Source organism: Lipotes vexillifer, unplaced genomic scaffold (genome assembly GCF_000442215.2).
Source record: "Lipotes vexillifer unplaced genomic scaffold, Lipotes_vexillifer_v1.1 scaffold970, whole genome shotgun sequence".
NCBI lineage: Eukaryota > Metazoa > Chordata > Mammalia > Artiodactyla > Lipotidae > Lipotes > Lipotes vexillifer.
This window is the reverse complement of record NW_006783115.1, coordinates 747,723-767,847: the sequence shown is the minus strand read 5'-3', so window position 1 is coordinate 767,847 and position 20,125 is coordinate 747,723. Positions and strand designations below refer to the sequence as shown.

Below are 20,125 nucleotides of genomic sequence, written 5' to 3'. Positions count from 1 at the left end.
CTGCTGTGAAGGTATTTTGTAGATGTGATTAAAGTCCACAGTCAGTTGGCTGTAAGTAAGGGAGATTACCCTCGATAATCTGGAAGGGCTGACTCGATCCACTGAAAGGCGCTAAGAGCAGAACTAAGGCTTCCCTGAAGAAAAGGAAACTCTGCCCATGGACAGCAACTTCAGCTCATGCCCAATCATTCCAGCCCGCCCTTCCTGACCGCCTACCCCACGGATTTCAGACCTACCCAGCCAGTCACCACAATCACATAAACCACATCCTTGCAATGAATCTCTTAATATATTTAATCTACCGGTTCTGCTTCTCTGGTAGAGCTCTGACTGACCCTCCCTCTGTGGCCACCCCATCAAAGCCGGCCACCTAGCCACCATTCTTATCATCCTATTTTAATTCTCCACATAAAACTGATCACCGTTTGTTATTTCTCTTGTGGATTGTTTCTCTCGACATATTCTAGAAAAGTGCTGTCCAACAGAACTTTCTGTGATGATGGAAACGACCTAGAACCATGCTGTGCCAATAGGGTAGCCACTAGACACAGGTGGCTATGGATCACTTGAAGTGCAGCTAGTGCCATGGAAGAGGTGAAATTTTAATTTTATTTCACTTCAATGAACATAAGTTTAATTCACCACGTGAGTCTAGTGGCCGCCATATTGGACAGCTCGGGTCTGGAACACAAGGTCCGCGGAAGCTGGCTGGCCTTGCCCGCCACTGTGTCCCTAGTCCCCCACCGAGACCGAAACAAAGGCTGTTCAATCGAAATTTATAGTGAATGAATGAGCCGTGTCTGCGGAAGGGTTTCTGTCGCTTGCAATCAGGAGTCCTAACGTGGAGTCACGCTGTGTAAGGGATTCCTGAGAGCCCACAGAACAGGACACTGGAGAACGGGGGAGGACATGGTGCTGGAACACACCAGACACGGCGGCTCTTCCGCCGCCACCCAGCCCAGCCCTCCCAAAGTTAGAAGCAACTGGAACAATAGGGCAATCAAGATGGTTCCTACTCTTTGTTCCCGTGGAAGGAAGGCTAGAGTGGAAGGCGGGGTTCTGGTGGGCTTCATTCAATACCCAAACTGCGGAGATACCAGAGAGCATCTGAGGCTGTCCTATTTCAGGGCCACTCTGCATCCTGTTTTCCTCCTGGCTGCCAGTTCCCTGCCCCTCCACCCACCCCCGAAACTCAAAAGGAGGAGTTGGAGGGGGGCTCAACAAAGCAAGCTCCCGGGACACCTGTTTGCCAGTGGCACCCTGGGCTCCTCTTACGCTTCCTGGCATCTCACTCCAAGCCACCCACCCACTCTGCAGCCAGGGTGTTTGTTTGAAAACTGGACAAGTAACCCAGGCATCTTCTACTCAAAACCCTGCCATGCAAGCTCTGTGCCGTGGCCCTGCCCCCTGTCTGATGCCAGCTCCCACCTCTCTGCCCAGCATTCCCAGTGGGCCAGCCACACTGGTCTCTCCACGCCTGGGATGCTCCAAGCTCCCTTGCAGAAGCAAGGCACTTCGATGCGCTCCCGCCGCCCCCGGGTCATTAAGAGACCTCCCCCTTCCTCTTCTTGGTCTCAGCTCTACCCTGAAGCCCCAAGAAAGTCATCAGGCCCTGGAACCCAGCACAGTACCAGATGTGCAGTGAGTGCTTGATACATGTGTACAGGAGGGAGGGGTGGGAGAGAGGGAGGCAGAAAAGCAGGGTCTTCCATTATGTTGAACCTGGGTTTTTCCTTCAGAAAGTGAAGATACAAATGACCACACATTAGTAGGCTAAAAATAATCAAAAAGCCAAGAAACAGCATAGAAAGAAAGAGCAAATATCAGAAAAGAGACAGTCCTGGCAACAGCGCTCGGATACCTGAGCCACACCCCCACCAGGCTCTCCTCTGATAGGGCAGCTGTGACCCAGGAAAGGAAGTGTCAGGAAGGGAGCCCGTGGTCTTCCTACCTGAGGTCTCCAGGCTTGAAATGCTCCACAGCACTTATTCTAACACACTTTCTAATGTATATGCTTATTATGATATAATTTATTGCCTGTCTCCCCCACTAGAATGTAAACTCCATAAGGACAGACATCTAAGCATACATTTTCAGAGATTAGAACAGTGCCTGGCATACTGTAGGCATTCGATAAACTTTGTTAAATGAGTGAATGAATGTTTGTGGTTTCAGGCCATAGCAGATGTGATAAGGAACGGTTCGGATATCCTGGCTTCGGGGTCCCTGGAGCTTGTTGAAGGAATGATTGCACATTCTTTGGTGTCAGGCTAAGGCTGACCTAACAAGATGTGAGAAGAGATGAAAGGGTTAAGCTTTCCTATCTTTGGGGTTCCTTGGGCACTGGGAAATAAGGATAGCCCCAAAACCCAAGGAGAAAACTAAGATTAGAGTTAACAACTCTAAAATCAAGCTGCCCCTATGCTCTAAGAAAGAGAGAGACTGAGATTACATGCATTCCTGGCCAGACATAAAGCTTCCTTGTCTCCATATGTTTGGTTTCCATACGAGTTTCTCATCACAACTTGTATTCCTTCAGTCCCTCAACAAACGTGCATTGAGTCCCCACTACACACCAGAATTTAAAATATCTGATTTTATCACTGTAGGAGACTCCAGCTTTCTGGCTGAGAGCTGGGAATACCAAGCTGAATATGGTAAGACTCTCAAGAAACAAGAGTCTGGTGCGAAAGACACTTGTTTTTTTCTCTAGTTTAGGATAACATTTTTGGTTAAGGTGAAGGGCAGGAAATGACAGGAACCAGCCAGCTCCCAAGATAGTTCGAAGCTTCAAGAAACCAATTATAATTTTTTTTTTTTTTTTTTTTTTTTTTTTTTTTTTTTTTTTTTTTTTTTTTTTTTTTTTTTTTTTTTTTTTTTTTTTTTTTTTTTTTTTTTTTTTTTTTTTTTTTTTTTTTTTGCAGTACACGGGCCTCTCCCCGTTGTGCCCTCTCCCGTTTCGGACCACAGGCTCCGGACGCGCAGGCTCAGCGGCCATGGCTCACGGGCCCAGCCGCTCCGCGGCATGTGGGATCTTCCCGGACCGGGGCACAAACCCGTGTCCCCTGCATCGGCAGGCGGACTCTCAACCACTGCGCCACCAGGGAAGCCCACCAATGATAATTTTTGAGCGAAGAGAATTTAAAGCAAGAATCCTTTGAGGATGGCTCACTGCTTCCCCCTGGTGGAGATCAGTAGCAAGCATGTCAGGCGGCTTTCCCACAAAACTTTTCATTCAACAAAGTGCAGAAGCTTCGAGGCAGGAGTTGGGCCTGAGAATAAACAGGGATTCACCAGGAGGACAAAGGGGAAGGGAATTCTAGGCAGAGGGGTGAGTACCAAGAGGCAAAATCCATGTCTGACCTAGGAAACCCTAAATAACTAATAGATTAATTGGATATTTAGGGCTTGCGGGGGAAATGTGAACAGTGGGCTTCCAAATGGGAGCCAGATCCTGAGGTGCTTTGCAATCCATAAGAAAGACTGTTCATTAAGGCACTGGGGAGTTTTCCTGGGCTACATGAGCGGGAAGGTGCATTGACTCAGAGATATTTATTGAGTCCCTCCTATGGGCTAGATTTGTAGCTGGGAATAAAATGGCGTATAAAAACAGGTATGATCCCTGCCCTCTTGCAGCTTTAAGGCTACTAAGGAAGAGAGGTATCCATTAAAAAAAAAAAAAACAAAAAACTCCTTAAAAATGTTTAAATTAAACTTAAAATGTGAAGAGTGGCACCATAACATTGAGGAAAGACAGAAGTAGAGTACGATGTTAAGGAGACTCAGAGCTGAGTGGATAGTGCTTTACTGAGCTGAGGTTCTCTCCAGGCTGACCCTGGCGCTGGAGGAATCTGGGCATGAGCACAGCCCTTGGTCACTGCTTTCAAGGTCCCAGTGGCTCAAAGAGTGGCATCAGAGGTAGGACATCATCAAAGGAAACTCAGCTGCCTAGGAAGGGTTGGTGGTGGCGGGAGGATTGATTAATTATATCAGTGTTTTTTTCAAACTGTGGCTCACAGTCCAAAAGTGGGGTGTGAAATCAAAGTGGTGGGTCATCACCAGCATTTGGAAAATGATATGGAATAAAATAGAAAAAAGTGTATAAAATATCATGTATAGTAAGAATGAGTATTGTTTCATGAAACTCCTTTTAGTTCTGTATGTGAATGTGTACATGCATGTGTATTTGTGTATGTGTGTGTGTGTACAGGGTTGCAATATAAATCATATTCGTTACTGTGTATCTTGATTTTAAAAAAATTGAAAAATACCTGATTAGAGGCCCTCTCAAGGTCTCACCGAGCCTAGGATGTTACAAAGGATGATGGCCCAGCCCATGGAGAGGTGACATAAACCCCTCTCTCAGGAAGAACTGGGGGCCAGCTCATTTATAAGAACTTTTCCAAACTCAGTAGCGCAACTCTGAAGAGAAGATATTAACTCTGAAAAGCAATTAAGAACCTAACCTCACAGATGGACCTAGAGTCTGTCATACAGAGTGAAGTGAGCCAGAAAGAGAGAAACAAATACCGTATGCTAACACATATATATGGAATCTAAAAAAAAAAAATGGTTGTAAAGAACCTGGGGCAGGACAGGAATAAAGGACACAGACATAGAGAATGGACTTGAGGACACAGGGAGGGGGAAGGGTAAGCTGGGATGAAGTGAGAGAGTGTCATGGACATATATACACTACCAAATGTAAAACGGATAGCTAGTGGGAAGCAGCCGCATAGCAGAGGGAGATCAGCTCGGTGCTTTGTGACCACCTAGAGGGGTGGGATAGGGAGGGTGGGAGGGAGACGCAAGAGGGAGGGGATATGGGGATATATGTATACGTATAGCTGATTCACTTTGTTATACAGCAGAAACTAATACAGCATTGTAAAGCAATCATACTCCAATAAAGATGTTTAAAAAAACAAATAAACAAACAAATAAAAAAAAGAACCTAACCTCAAATGCTCACTCTCATGCATTGTGGGGGGCGGTGGGAGGGAGAGGCATAAATTGGTACGAATTTTTGGAAAGCCATATGGCGACATTCACCAGAAGTCTTAAAATATGTAAACACTTTGCTGCAGGAACTCCACTCCTATGAATTCACACTACAGGGATCGCCAAGGATGTACCCAAAGTTAACACTCAAAGTTGTTCACTGCAGCAATGCTTATAACAGGAAAAAAAACGGATACAACCTATATTTCTAGAAATAGGAGGCCGGTGGAATAAAGGGTGGCAGATTTCAGGCATTAAAAATGAGCAGGAAATACATTTATTGACAAAGGAAGATGTTTATGATATAACATTGTAATTCAGTGCAATTTTTTAAAGGCGAGAAAATTACCAGCTGCTTCTCACAGTAGGTAGAGAGAAAAAGTCCCCTTGAAGCAGGTTTTGTCTGCACTGAGTGATTGAGAGGCCTTTTTAAACTATGTGAATATTAGGTGAGTCAATAGCATTGTACTAGAGTGAAGAATAACATGACATTTATAGCTAGTCAACCAGGGGTAATTCTGCACCCTCCCTGGAACATTTAGAAACATCTGGAGACATTTCTGTTTGTCATGACAGGGATGGGGCAGGGGTGCTACTGGTATCTAGCGTTACCTCTACTGGTGGAGGCCAGGAATGCTACCAAACACCCTTCAATGACAGAAGAGCCCCCAATTCAGGGCTATTTGATGATGATCGTAGCCATCATTAGAGTCTGCTAGCAAGAAAGAATCCAAAAGGGCATGCATGGGGGAGCTGGGCCAATGACCTGTTTCAAACATGCTCTTTTTTGTCCACTTCTGTATGCCCAGCCCTGCTGGCACACATAATCACTCCACAAATACTCGTTGAATGTTGCATGTTGAATCCAGCTAGGGCACCTATAGGTGAACAGCCACCTGACTGTTTATCAGTGCCCGACTAGTGCTCAACAGTGACTCCTTGTGGTGGGAACTGAAACAACCATGCAGGTGGACCAGTAAGCTTTTCTTTGGCTGTTTGCAGAGCTGATCGATTAGGACTGAAAAGGCCCCAGAGACAGTGGAAAAATCATGAGGCTAGAAGAAAGCAGGAAGCCTCAATCAGAATGATGTTTGGTGTCCTGCTAATCAGGGCAAACAGGTATTTGAGAAATTAATGAAAAATAGCAAAGAAAGATTACAATGTTGGGCCTCAAACTGATAAAAACAAACCAGAGGTTATTTTGTTAGGTGAAAAAAGCAGGTTTCAAAATAATATGTATGGATAATCCTAGCTTCATGGTTTTATCGTTTATTGTTTAGAGAAACTATACACATACCCATTTGTCAGGAAGAATTATACCAAAAATTATACCAAAATGATAACAGTAGAGGGTGGGGACTTGGGGGTTTTTTTAAATCTATTTTCTAATTTATTTTACAATGAATGTATATTATTTATGGAAAAAGAAAAGTAAGAAGTTAGATGCTGAGCCAAAATACAAAGGCACTTCCCAGTGTATAAGGTAAAAAGACCCTAGGGACTTCCCTGGTGGTGCAGCGGTTGGGAGTCCACCTGACAATGCAGGGGACACAAGGCCCTGGTCCGGGAGGATCCCACGTGCTGCGGAGCAAAAAAAAAAAGACCCTAGTCCTTCACTCACGCCCAATATTTCCATATCTGGACCCTAATTATCCAGAACCCCAGGTCCTACAACCTCAGAAGGTCTCCCTTGGGCAAGAGTAGCTGCCCTGACCACTTCTTCTGGCTCCAAATTCCAGGCCCCTCTTTCCTCTGCTCATGAGCGGTACACACCATCCAGAGCTGGCTCTGCCTCATCCTGGCCCGCAGGTGCGGGCACAGGAACCCGGAAGAATGGCGGCACACGTCGGGGACGCGTTTCCATCCCCCTGCGGTTGCTCACCTGACATGTGGACGTTCCGTAGGCAGGAGAGGGAGGCATTGAGGCGGGCACACTCCTCCCGGTTGGCCCCGTATTTCTCCACGGTCTCACACACCTGCTCGTCCGTCATCTCCAAGAGGTCCTCCAGACTCAGCTGGCCCGGGGTGATCTCCTAGCGGAGGGAAGAGAGAAGGAGGGTAAACAGACCGGAAGCACCCCGAGGGGAGGCCTCCATGTCGCCCTCTAGTGGTACCTAGAGGAACGCCAGGCTCTCGGTGGATGTCGGCTTGGCATAATGGTTGGGTCTCCTCACTCCGGTCAGACAGGCCTGCGTTTGAATCTCAGCTTTGCCACTCATTAGCTAGATGATCCCGGGCAAATCACTTAACCTCTCTGAGCCTCACTTTACTCACCTGAAAAGTGGGAATCTTAAGCTCATGTGCTCTGTAAGGTAGCAGGTATGCTTAGCACATAGTCAGAGCTCTGTAAATGGTGGCAGTTAATTACCTGTCTCCCCATGCAGTTTTGAACTCCTTATAGGCAGGGCTCCAATTTACTCATCTTGGAAGGCCTTCCATGCCTCCTGCCCAGCTTGGACTGCAATGATGTGTCCCAAATCCAGGGTGAACTAATAAGAGCAGAGAAAACTGGACAGCCCAAGTCTCCTGATGGCTGATCTCCTTTCCCTTTTCTTCTCTCTTTCCCAGCCACACATTCTAGGGCTCAGATTGGGGGTTCAGGAACCCTAAGGGGAAAGGGGGGCTGGAACCCTGTGGGTGGTTCAGTGCTGTCAATCAAACAGGATTTGTGTCTGAGCCTGATGGGGCAAGACTTTGCAACCCAAGACAAAGTGGAGTATAGCATGGAGTGGGGAAAGGGACACCGCTGAAGAGATGGGCTGGAGGAAAGGTAGGATTGCCGGCTATAACTGTGTTGGTCAGCTGTCCCTTCACCACCGCCAGCAACCATCCCTCCCTTCCCCGAAGCAGTGTGTCCCTATACACCACAATATGGACACACCTGGAAATTGGTCAAACTTCTATATTTACGCATCTACAAAAAAATACCCTTCACATTATAGCACTTATTGGTAACCAACATTTTACATTTATTATTATTATTACTATTATTAAAATAAGAGTTTTAGATAGCAAAGAATGGCGGTTCTAAGGCAATATTACGGAGTACTTCCGCCCTCTTGTGGCCATATCTGTGTATTACAAACAAGTGAGAAACCATCCTGCCCCACCCCGCCCCCGCCTTAATCTGGCAGTCAGAAAGACGAAAACTGCATCGACACAAAAATTCTATGGGAAAAAAAAAAAAACTGCCGGTCAAAAGCTGAAACCCAATCAGTGCCTCTCCAACTCACTAGGTCATGGGCAGAGAAAGAACAATAATGAGTCACATAGCAGCTTTCTCAAATAGGGACTGTTACAGGGAAGTCCACATTAAGAAAGGTGATGCACCAGGATTTGAAAGTATGAAATGAATTACATTTAGAAGGGATGATTCACAACATAAAAGAATTCTCCTCTTTGCTGCAAGATCCACTTGTGCATTTTAATCCTATAATTTACCCTCCAAAATACTCAATTTACACTGAAGTTGACGGTTCACACACACACACAAATCACAGAAGGAAGAATGACAGAAAAAAATGGAGAAGGCTTTAACTAGCTTGGGCCAAAAGAGGAGAGGCACTTCTGTTCGATTTATTCATAATAATAATAATTGAAATAGAACACTGTTTTGCTTTTCATGGATTTTCTCTAAAGGTCACAGAGACCACATAAAGCAGGTACTTTTACCATCATCATCAGTCTGTAACTAGGACATTGGCATTCAGAGAAGTTAGACCATCGTCACCCAGGGTCACACTGTGAGTAAGTGTGAACCCAGGCAGTCTCACTTAGGAGCTTTCTCCATACTGCTGGTTCTTCCACATAAGGGGGCCGTCTGGGGGACACACGCGTGAGCTGCAGACAGAGAGCTGGAAACCCAGCTCCGTCCACACCGCCTGGTTGGTGGCCTTGGACTCGATTCTCATAGACTAAGATAAGAGCCAGAGCCCAGGCACCTGCAGGCCAGGTAAATGTAAATGAGCAAAGCTGAGAACTAGCCTGCGGGATCCTAAGGGGCAGCAGGATTCGGTTCACTGACACCAGACAGGAATTCAGTTCTGTGAGGTCAGCAATTCCGATTTTTCGAGAGAAGCCGCAGATCTGAGTTTTTTATGCAGACTCTTCCGACTTTTAAATACTGGCTCAAAAATAATTTTGAAGACAAACAAAAAATATCTGTGCCTCAGATACAAGATACAGCAGAGGGCCACTAGTTTTCAACCCCTGAAGGTTTGTCTCGGTCTTATTCGCCTCAATTGATAAATAAATGGTCCCGAAAGCCTCTGAAACGTGTATGGAGCCATGCACATAAAATGTACTGTCTGTACTTTTATGGGACCTTTCATTTTAAGGATATTCACACGAAACCGCCATCCTGGGAATGATATTAAGAAACAGAGACTCCTACACCATCTGGTGTGTATGCGCAAGATGCGGGCGGGGGGAGAGGGGAATGTGAGGGTTCTGTATCCCCAGCTCAGGACTGTTATATGTAGCAGCCTCAGGCAATATCACATTGGGAACAAGGTATAAAAAAGACAAAAGGATCTTCCAGGCCTCTTCGAGCAGGAAGCAGGGGTTGCCTTGAGAAATGGCACTTGGTCCTGCAGGTGAGGGGGGCGCCCAGAACACCCTCTCCCCAGCTCAGGGAGGCCCCCCAACAGGAAAACAAGGAGAAAGCACCGTGCTTCCCACTTCACACTCTGGAGTCCATCTGAGCTGGGTTTCCCTGCTAGCCCCGCCCACTCACGAGCAGGGTAACTCCCTCCATCTTCTAGCCTCGGCTTCCTGCTCTGTACAATGGGGTAAAAGTCATACCTACCTCAAAAGGTCGTTGTGAGGGTCTGAACAGTCTCAAGAGTTGAGATCCTGCATGTAAAACCCTCAATACTATGCCTGGCACTGAAGATTCAATGAATGAGAGCTGATTTTATTAGGAAAGTTTCCACCCAGTCACTGAAAACAGGGGGGACCCAAGATCCCAGAGGGTAAGGAAATCTCACCATCCTTGAAACCTTAAGGATGTGATCCACTCCTGGAGCGTGGACACAAGACAACAGGTGTTCTGGTTTTGTCACTAGAAAACCTATTACTTCCAAAGTTTTCAGTAACAGCAACAACAATAATAAGTTGACATTTCCTGGGTACTATTAGGTTCCAGACTATGGGCTGAACATTTTACACAGATCATCTCATTTTATCATGCCAACTACTTAAGAAGAGGAGACAACCATTACCCCATTGAACAGATGAGAAAACAATGTCCTAAGATATGCTGCCCAGTATGGTGGCCACTGGCCACATTAATGAACATTAAATACAATTAAAAATTGAGTTCCTCAGTCACATGCTCTAACCACAATTCAAGTGCTCAGTAGCTACATGTGGCTGGTGGCTACCGCATCAGGCAGCACAGATATGAAATATTTCCACCATAGTAGAACATTCTGCTGGACAGCACTTATCTAAGAGGTAAAGTGATTTGGCCCAGGAGACTGAGTCCTTAAGTGGCAGAGCTGAAAGAGGGTCTATCTGACTCTAGATCCACACTCTTTTTTTTTTTTTTATTGGCCACACCTCACAGCATGTGGGATCTTAGTTCCCCAACCAGGGATCGAACCTAAGCCTGGATTCTTAACCACTGGACCGCCAGGGAAGCCCCTAGAACCACACTCGTAATGACCCCATTCAGACAGCATCAGCGATGCTCCGTGCCTGCATCCAACACGTATTTAAGTCCTACTATGAGCCAGACACAGCCAAAAACCCACTGCCTGCGGGCGCTGGCTGCCGGCCAGTAAGGGGCCGAGGGCAGGGGCCGCCTCCAGTCACCTCCAGGACTTCCTTCCGCACGTCGACGACCCGGAACCAGTGCCGGAGCTGGGGGAAGCCGTCCAGCTCGGCATTGCGCTCCTGCAGGGCTACCTTCTTTTTGCAGGACAGCTGCCGGCTGAAGTATTTCACCAGCTTGCTCTGCGGAGACACAGAGAACAGAGGACACGTCTCAGAGGCACTGCCGCAAGGAGGAGAGGCAAGCATCTCCCCAATGTCCCCGCCGCACCCCCCAACTCCGCGTTTTAAAGACCGCTTCAACTGCAGTGAGACCCAGTTTCCACTCATGTCCCAACTGTGTTGGTGAAGATGGGCACGCAGGCAGGTTCCAGGATTCTGGTGGGGAGGACGGCGTGCGTTGTACCCGTGTAGTGGGGGCGGGGTTTGGACTGTATCCATCCACATCTCCACTGCACCAATCCTTTGACCTTCACAGTTGCACTTGTAGGAACTCCTCCCACAGACACCCCATCCTGTGCCAAATGACTGTGGAGAAAGATATTTCCTGCAGTTCTGTTTGCAATGGCAAAAGACTGCAAACACCCTGAGGAGCCATCGGTAGGAGACTCATCATACATGAGGACACACACACACAGCGGAACTCTATGCAGCTGTAAAACAAAAAGGGGAAGTGTGCTGTGTACTAAGACAAGATATGCTGATAAATAAAAATAAATACTCTCTTATTCATGTGGGAAATGTTTACATTTGTGTATCTTTGTAAATGCAGACGCTCTCTGGAAAGATCCCTAATCTTCTAGGGAAGGAAAGAGGGAGGGAGGGGGACAGAGGTGAGAGGAACATTTTGTTTAACCCCTTTTTTACTATTTCAATCTTAAGTCACATGCAAGTATTCATAAATTAACAAATACTTTTAAAGTGAGGTGGACCCCGGGACTTCCCTGGAGGTCCAGTGGTTAAGACTCCATGCTTCCACCGCAGGGGGCACAGGTTCGATCCCTCATCCAGGAACTAAGATCCGCATGCCGCATGGTGTGGGCAAAAAATAAATTTAAAAAATAAAATAAAATGAGATGGACCTGAACCCATGCTTCCAGAGGGATGCCATGCCATGAAAAAGGAAAGGTTTTTTTTTTATTGCCTATCATGTAAAAACTAACAACATTAACAAAAGAAAGGCAATAGGTGTGCATGGGCAGAGAAAAAAGTGTGCAAGACACACCCCAGCCTGCTAAGTTGGGATGGGGAAGCTCTATAGACGGGGTGAGGAAAAAACGGTTGTGTTTCTTTATATATTTTTGCTTTGTTTCAATAGTTACTCAACGCATGTTATCATTTTTGTGATTTAAAAGCTATTTAATAAAGATAACTCAATGAAACAAAAATAAAAATCCTTAGTTATACAAATGCCTTTGACATTTTAAAGCACCTGTCAGCCAATATTTATCAAGAAGGCGGTCCCGGAATTCTAGGATCACATCATTTGGAGCAGGGCATGACAGCAGTGGGCACCTGTTTCTGTCTAGCTGGTCTCCATACAAAGACTATTTCAGCTTTCTTCTGGGGAACCTCCTTCTTCGGCTCCCAGTTCATATGGCTGAGGTGAGGCTGGCTTCACCCACCCACCCCACCGCCACCAGGCTGCAGGGTGGGCATGTGACCCAGGCCTGGCTGCAGCCTTTGGAGCAGCCAGGCTGGGCCGCCGAGAAATCTCCCCATCAACCCTTCCCAAGCACTCAGAGGACAGCTCCCACTTCCCACTGGAATTGTCAGGAGGGCGCCGGCGAAGCCAGGAGCTGCCGGAGCATCCCTGTTGCCGTCTAGGAGAGCTCACCTGACACTGAAGCCCACTGGAAGAAATCAGAAAACCGGTGTTTAAGTTAACGTTAATTTTATTCACCTTACTAGTAAAGAGAAAGTTGCCATTCTTTTTTTTTTTTTTTAAAGGAGAATTTTTTAATTAGTTTATATTTTTGGCCGTGCCGCGCAGCATGTGGGATCTTAGTTCCTCAGCCAGGGATCGAACCCGTGCCCCCTGCAGTGGAAGCATGGAGTCTTAACCACTGGACAGCCAGGGAAGTCCCAAAGTTGCCATTCTTGATCAGCCCACATTCTATTGCAATAACGGCACAAAAATCACCTTATGCTAATGTACCTAGAATGCTTTTCATTTAGAATCTCAATTTCGAGTGTTAGAATAGAAAATGTCAAAAAGAATATTTTTTTCTCTAGCTTATTTCTGAATGAATAGGGTCTGACCTACTGAGACTTCAAAGCTGGGCTCTCAACTAAGACATCTATAGATCTCTCATGTCTGTCTGTTGTTTTATTTTACGACTTGTTTTAACTATTCTCTTTATGCAGGTATGGAAAACCACACAAAAGAAATAAGTACACTTTGACACGTTCCCCATCATTCTTTGAGCACTTCCTTACTCTCTGACACAACAAAAATTTCTAGGGTCATCTTATTCTTTTCCTGCCCCAGCCCTGGAATCCATCATTTCTCCAAGGAGTGAGTGTTGGTTCCTCTGAGCGGAATATGGTATTCAGAAGCCAAGATCTGGGTACTTGGTGAGATTATTGATACTGAGGTGTCATCATTTCCAGTCCCCTTAGTAGACAGCCTAGGCAACATATGTATGTGCAATGCATATGTGAATACGTAGATACATAAATCTGCACCTATATTTATTTTGTTATTTATATGTATTGATAACTGATACCTGTAATCCCAATCCAACACCATAGGGTTTATTCTAGCATTTTCCCTCCCCACATTTGTATCACTCTTCTCAGGCAGTGAGAAAAACAATCCTCAATATATTTACTTATTGGCTCCGTCTGGTGAATTTAGCGAATTCCCTAACTCCACCAGGCCACTGCCCTGCCAGGGTGCTGCCCTCATGAACCCTGACCCCTGCTGGGCTGCCCTCTCACCCTAGTTCTGCTGCCTGCCTTGTTTTTGTTTTTGTTTTTGTTTTTTGCGCTACGCGGGCCTCTCACTGCTGCGGCCTCTCCCGTTGCAGAGCACAGGCTCCGGACGCGCAGGCCCAGCGGCCATGGCTCACGGGCCCAGCCGCTCCGCGTCATGTGGGATCTTCCCGGACCGGGGCACGAACCCGTGTCCCCTGCGGACTCTCAACCACTGCGCCACCACGGAAGCCCTTGTTTTTGTTTTTTTTTAAATTGAAGTGTAGTTGATTTACAGCGTTGTGTTAGTTTCTGGGGAATAGAAAAGTGATTCAGATATAGATATAGATAGATATAGATATGTATATATCTAGCTATATATATTCTTTTTCATATTCTTTTCCATTATGGTTTATCACAGGATATCGAATATAGTTCCCTGTGCTCTACAGTAGGACCTTGCTGTTTATCCATCCTATATACAATAGTTTGCAACTGCTAGTCCCAAACTCCCAATCCATCCCTCCCCTACCCCGCCTTGGCAACCATAAGTCTGTTCTCTATGTCTGTGAGTCTGTTTCTGTTTTGTAGATAAGTTCATTTGTGTCATATTTTAGATTTCACATATAAGTGATATCATATGGTATTTGTCTTTCTCTTTCTGACTTACTTCGCTTAGCATGATAATCTCTAGTTGCGTACATGTAGCTTCACCTGACATTATTTCATTCTTTTTTATGGCTGAGTAGTAGTCCATTGTATATACGTACCACATCTTCTTTACCCATTCATCTGTCAATGGACATTTAAGTTGTTTCCGTATCTTCGCTATTGTAAACTCTGCTGCTTATGAACACTGGGGTGCATGTATCTTTTCAAATTACGGTTTTCTCTAGATACGTGCCTAGGAGTGGGATTGCTGGATCCTACGGCATGCCTTGTTGTTGTTGCCGTTGCTTCAGATGTTGATGTTAGCCGATGGATTCTCAAATCCGATATCCAGGCACCACCCCCAACTCTGCTCTGGTTTCACACGTTGAGAAGCAGACATGAGTGAAACTGACTTAATCTTGGTGTCAGATGTCCAAAATGGTCATTTCACCAGCTACATGTGGCTAACTGAACACTTAGGGTATTGCTATAGGGTGATTAAGGAATGGAATTTAAAATTTTATTTAATTTAAATTTGAAAATGGAAGCCACGTACAGTATTTTTCTGTTAAACATAAACTTATCGTTTTGACAGAGCTACATTTTACTTTAACTTTGACATTTTAGGGTCTGAATTGAGATGTGCTGTAAGTGTAAAATTCACATTGGATTTCAAAGACTTGATAGGAAAAAAATAACATAAAATATCTCATTAATATTTTTACATGGATTACATGTTTCAGTGATAATCTTTTGGATACATTGGGTTAGATAAAATATATTACTAAAATGAATTTCAGTTGTTTCTTTATTAATGTGGCTACTAGAAAATTTTAAATTATACATTTGGTTCACATCTGTCACCCTCATTATATTTCTAAGCTCTAGGGCTTTATCCTAAAGAAATAAGTAAGGATATTCATGAAGTCTTGCCCCAGGTGGATAATAGCCATGAAAGACTGGAAACAATCCAACTCTTCAGTGATAAGAGCTGATGTAAATAAATTACAATGTATTCATATAGTAGCATACCATTTAAAGATGTACAAAATATGTATAATATTTGTAGTGTATAAATAATGTATTAAAAGTTTTATAAAACTATATGAGTATAGATGCAAAAAGCCTTGGGAGGGTATATAACAAAATTAAGATTACGGGTGACCTATTTTTTTCCTGTTTGCACATCTGTAGCAATCTTAGAAAATACGATGTATATGCATTAGCTGCTTATCAGTGGAAAAAAATGTTTGGATAGGGTTGGCAATATTTTTTAACGCTGATGCTACCCAATGTCAGTGAGAATGTGAGAAACCATTGAGAACACCACCAGAGAGCAATTTGATTTGGAAGTGTGAACTTTTCTTTTCAATCGAAGTATAGTTGACTTACAATGTCGTGTTAATTTCTGCTGTGCAGCAAAGTGATTCAGCTGTACGTATATATATATACATTCTTGTAAAAATTCTTTTCCATTATGGTTCACCTCAGGATACTGAATATAGTTCCCTGTGCTGTACAGTAGGACCTTGTTGTTATCCTTTCTACCTATAATGGTTTGCATCTGCTAACCCCAAACTCCCAATCCATCCCCAACTCCCTCCGCCCTGGCAACCACAAGTCTGTTCTCTATGTCTGCGAGTCTGTTTCTGTTTCATAGATATATTCATTTGTGTCGTATTTTAGATTCCACATATAAGTGATATCATATGGTATCTGTCTTTCTCTGACTTACATCCCTTAGTCTGATCATCTCTAAGTTCATCCATGTAGCTGCAAATGGCATTATTTCATTCTTTTTCATGGCTGTAAGTAGTATTCCATTGTAAACATGTACCACATCTTCTTTATCCATTCATCTGTCAATGGACATTTAGCAGGATTGATGGAACCATGTCACTGCTCAAACACCCATGCTTGAAGAGCAGCATTTCCCAAGTGTCGGTACCACTGGTAACTTGGGGTGGTACCCAGGCATGGCAACATTGGGTCCCATAATGAGCACATACTTTCCTGTCCTAATCTCCCTGCAGCCATCTAATTATATATCAAAGAGACAGTCTCAGTTCAATGATATTATGTCTTTAACACCTAACACTGGCTAATCTCTCTTTATAACAGACAGCAGGACACAGACTCACAGCCCTGGGCAGGTAACAGTATTTAACAACTTAATGATACATTTTCATTGTATTTATTTTCTTGATTGTCTTCCATTTATGGCAAATGATACTAGTTTTCCATTACAATAGTTGTACATAGCTTTATTTTTAGATACATGTATGTTTTTAGAAAATTGGGTTCGGTTGATAGCAAAATACACAGATATGACAAAAAGTATGATGGTGATACAAACTGAAGAGTTTGGGCAACACTGGCCTATAGAATAATGTTCAAACTCTTTTGACTATTATTTGGGGCTCATCTCAACTCCATTATTCTCCTTGCCTCTCATTTCCATGCAATTCCCTAAACACGTCACCTCAATGTCACCTCTCTATGCATTTGCTCAGGCTCCTCCTACCTAAAAGCCCTTTGCATGTCCCCCTGTGGTAGATTGTAAAGACGACCTGAATCCTTTAGCCCTCCTATCTCCACATCCTTTGTGACATGACCTTGCAGTTAACTCACTAAACGGCAGAATCGGTGCCAGCACCCAACCAGTGTGACTTGCCTCCGCCAATAGAAAGAGGCCTTGTGTGTTTCTGCTTGCTCTCTTGAATCTCCATGAGTATGTGCCCAGGCTGGTCAGCTAGTCACTGAAGGATGAGAAACTACACAGAGCAAAGTCAAGTTTTCACAGACATCCAAGCCAAAGCCATCCTAGCTCAGCCAAAAGCAAATTGTTTCCTGGGGGTGGCTATGAGTGAGCCCAGTCAAGATCAGAAGAGCCACTAATCTTCAGGGAACCAATAAAAGTTTATATTGTATACAACTAAGGTTTTGTGATTGTTTGTTATGCAGCATTAGTGGAACCCATAGCTAATTGATATAGCACCCCATCAACTCATGAAAATCTGACTTTCTCTCCAAAGCCCATCTCAGATGTCACCTTCTCCAGCAAGTCTTTATCGATTCTCCTCTGGCATTTTATTTGTACATACGCTATTATAAAATTTATAACTGTTTTCCTTGCATTATAATTGGTGAGTAATGAAGACACAGGAGTCTTAAAGGATTAAGGAGCCCTTTTCAGATTTGGAAGAGTAAGTGAAATAAGCATAACGATAAAAATAAAAGTACCGGGGCTTCCCTGGTGGCGCAGTGGTTGAGAGTCCGCCTGCCGATGCAGGGGACACGGGTTCGTGCCCCGCTCCGGGAAGATCCCACATGCCGCGGAGCGGCTGGGCCTGTGGGCCGTGGCCGCTGAGCCTGCGCGTCCGGAGCCTGTGCTCCACAACGGGAGAGGCCACAACAGTGAGAGGCCCGCGTACCGCAAAAATAAATAAATAAAAATAAAAGTACCATTATTGAGCACTTCCATGTGCTCTTACATGTATCATGTTAATATATCCTCACATCCCCCGGAGCTAGGTGCTGTCAAGATCTACATTTTACAGATGAAGAAATGATGCCCAGAGAAATTAAGTCATTTGCTCACCATCACACAACTTAAGTAGAGAGCTAGGATTCAAACCCAAGTCTGATTCCAAAGCCCCAATATTGCAGAAAAGATAACTTTATTTTAATTTACTTTACTTATTTAATAAACACATCCACATATTTTCTATGTAGAGAAGAAGCTAGAACACTTCAGATAAAGCCAAAGCTACCTGTGGCCACTACTCCCACCGATGCTGGCCTCCTTCTCCCTGAAGATAATGGGGGTAACTATTGAGATTTGTTTGGTGTCCTTCTTTCCATACCTTTTCCTATGTACTTTCACATATATGTACATACATGTAGAAACTCTGCAGTGTTGTTTGATGGGTAGGGCTGTGGGTTTTTTCACATAAATTGTATCATACTTTTTTCCCTTGGTAGTAAGCCTCCAGGATCTCTCCCTGTATTTTCGTACTTTTTCATACTACCTCTTTCTTTTTAATCTTCTGCATGAGGCATTCTTTTGATACCAGGGTCAAAAGCCCATGATGCGAGCATCTCTGGGATGTCTGCTGGGGGCATCTTTGTCAGTTACCATAAAGCATTCTGGGGAATAATGGCCATGATCGCGCAGTCACCGTGCACTGAATACTCACAGTGTGCCCGTGCTGTGAGATAAATGCTTTGAATGTGTTTGTTTGTTTTTAAATCCACACAGCAATGCTAGCTGTGAGGCCGGTGTTCTGAGCCCATTCTGTGAACGAAAAAACTGAGGCATCAAAAACATGAAATCACTTGCCTGGATCCACAAAGCTAGGGTATGATCCCAAAGTTCCCTCTCTTTACCAGGATGCTGCACTCTGAGTTGTTTATAGGTCCTTCTCACCAAATGGGAAATCCAAAAGTTGGCTATCAACCCCTCAAGGGCAGGGAGACAGTCTCACTCGTTTTGGGAAGCCTACTAGGTGTTGTGGGAGAAGTGTGTTTCTGAATTCCAGTTCTGAGGCTTGGGCAAGTCATATCAGCTCCCTGGGCCTCTACTTTCTCATCTGTAAAATGGGCATATATCACCTTTGCTCACATGCCTGCTGAGGCATCACATGAGATAATGTCTGTGCAGAAGACAGGCTGAGCCCCACCCCACCCCACCCCTCACAAAACACCGTGTCCTAACTATTTGTTGAAGGAATGTTTGGATTCTGGGGAGGAGTTTCCAGGGTCACCCAGAGACTGGACCTACACCTGCCCAGAAGCCAGAATCAAGGGGCATCCCCACTATGATGCATTAGAATGGAGGAAACAGATGGGTGTAGGAAGCAGATGGAGTGTGAGGCGGCAGCCACAGGTCCAGGGCTTCCCCTTGAGCCAAACAGGAATACAGATCACCTTTCCGGACAAGAGCATGGCTAGTCCAAGCAGGGAAAACCCCAGAAAACTGCCCAGAACGTGAAGTTGGACTGGCCAGAGATGGAGCAGCATTTCCCAAATGGGGACCCTGGGGATCAGCAGCTCTTTCCACCAGGTCCCCAGGACTGGTGCTGCAGGATAGTCACAGCTGTCAGCTAACAGGGGCTCTCTCTGAGCCAGGTGCCGTGATAAGCACTTTTTATGAATTATTGATTTAATTCTCACAGTGACATTACAACATAGGTCCAATCACTGCCCCACTCCACAACTGAGAAAATCAAGGCTCAGAAAGGTTAAATAACTTGCCCAAGGTCACCGAGCTACTAAGTGCATGAATCAAGATATGAACCCAAGTCTAACAAACTCTTATTTGTTGACGCACAAAGAATGTTATGATCCACTGCCAAGTGCATAAACACAACAGGAACAGTATAATCCCATTTTCTGAATATAAACTGCATGTATGTATAGGCACATGCACACACACAAGACTAGAAGGCAATGCTCCAAAATGTTAGCAGCTGCATCTCTGGGTTATTATCTCTGCATCTCTGTGCATGTGTATCTTGGAATTTTTCTAGAAGCTTGAATTATCTATGTAACAATTAGTCAAAAATGTCATGAAAATCAGACACTTGCCAACAATAAAGATGTGGGTCATTCACAATGTTAGCCATTTCATTAAATAAATTTTAAAAATATCTATATAGTATATATAAATATTTATATATAAATACACACACATACATATCCCCATTTTACAGATGAGGAAACTGAGGGCCATGGAGCTTAAGTAGCTCTCCTATGGCACTAGAATATTTTACAAGGTAGT

At 44.6% G+C, this 20,125-nt stretch overlaps 1 protein-coding gene across 1 annotated transcript in view; it reads right to left on the bottom strand.

The window, feature by feature from the left end:
• The window catches only part of KSR2 (kinase suppressor of ras 2), a 412,338-nt gene that overhangs the window by 324,083 nt on the left and 68,130 nt on the right, over positions 1-20,125 (bottom strand). The window contains exons 2-3 of the mRNA XM_007455851.1: positions 10,819-10,959; positions 6,884-7,034 (exon numbers count right to left, since the gene is read on the bottom strand). Of these exons, the coding sequence (XP_007455913.1) occupies positions 6,884-7,034; positions 10,819-10,959 (292 nt within the window). The remainder of the gene's footprint in view (positions 1-6,883; positions 7,035-10,818; positions 10,960-20,125) is intronic.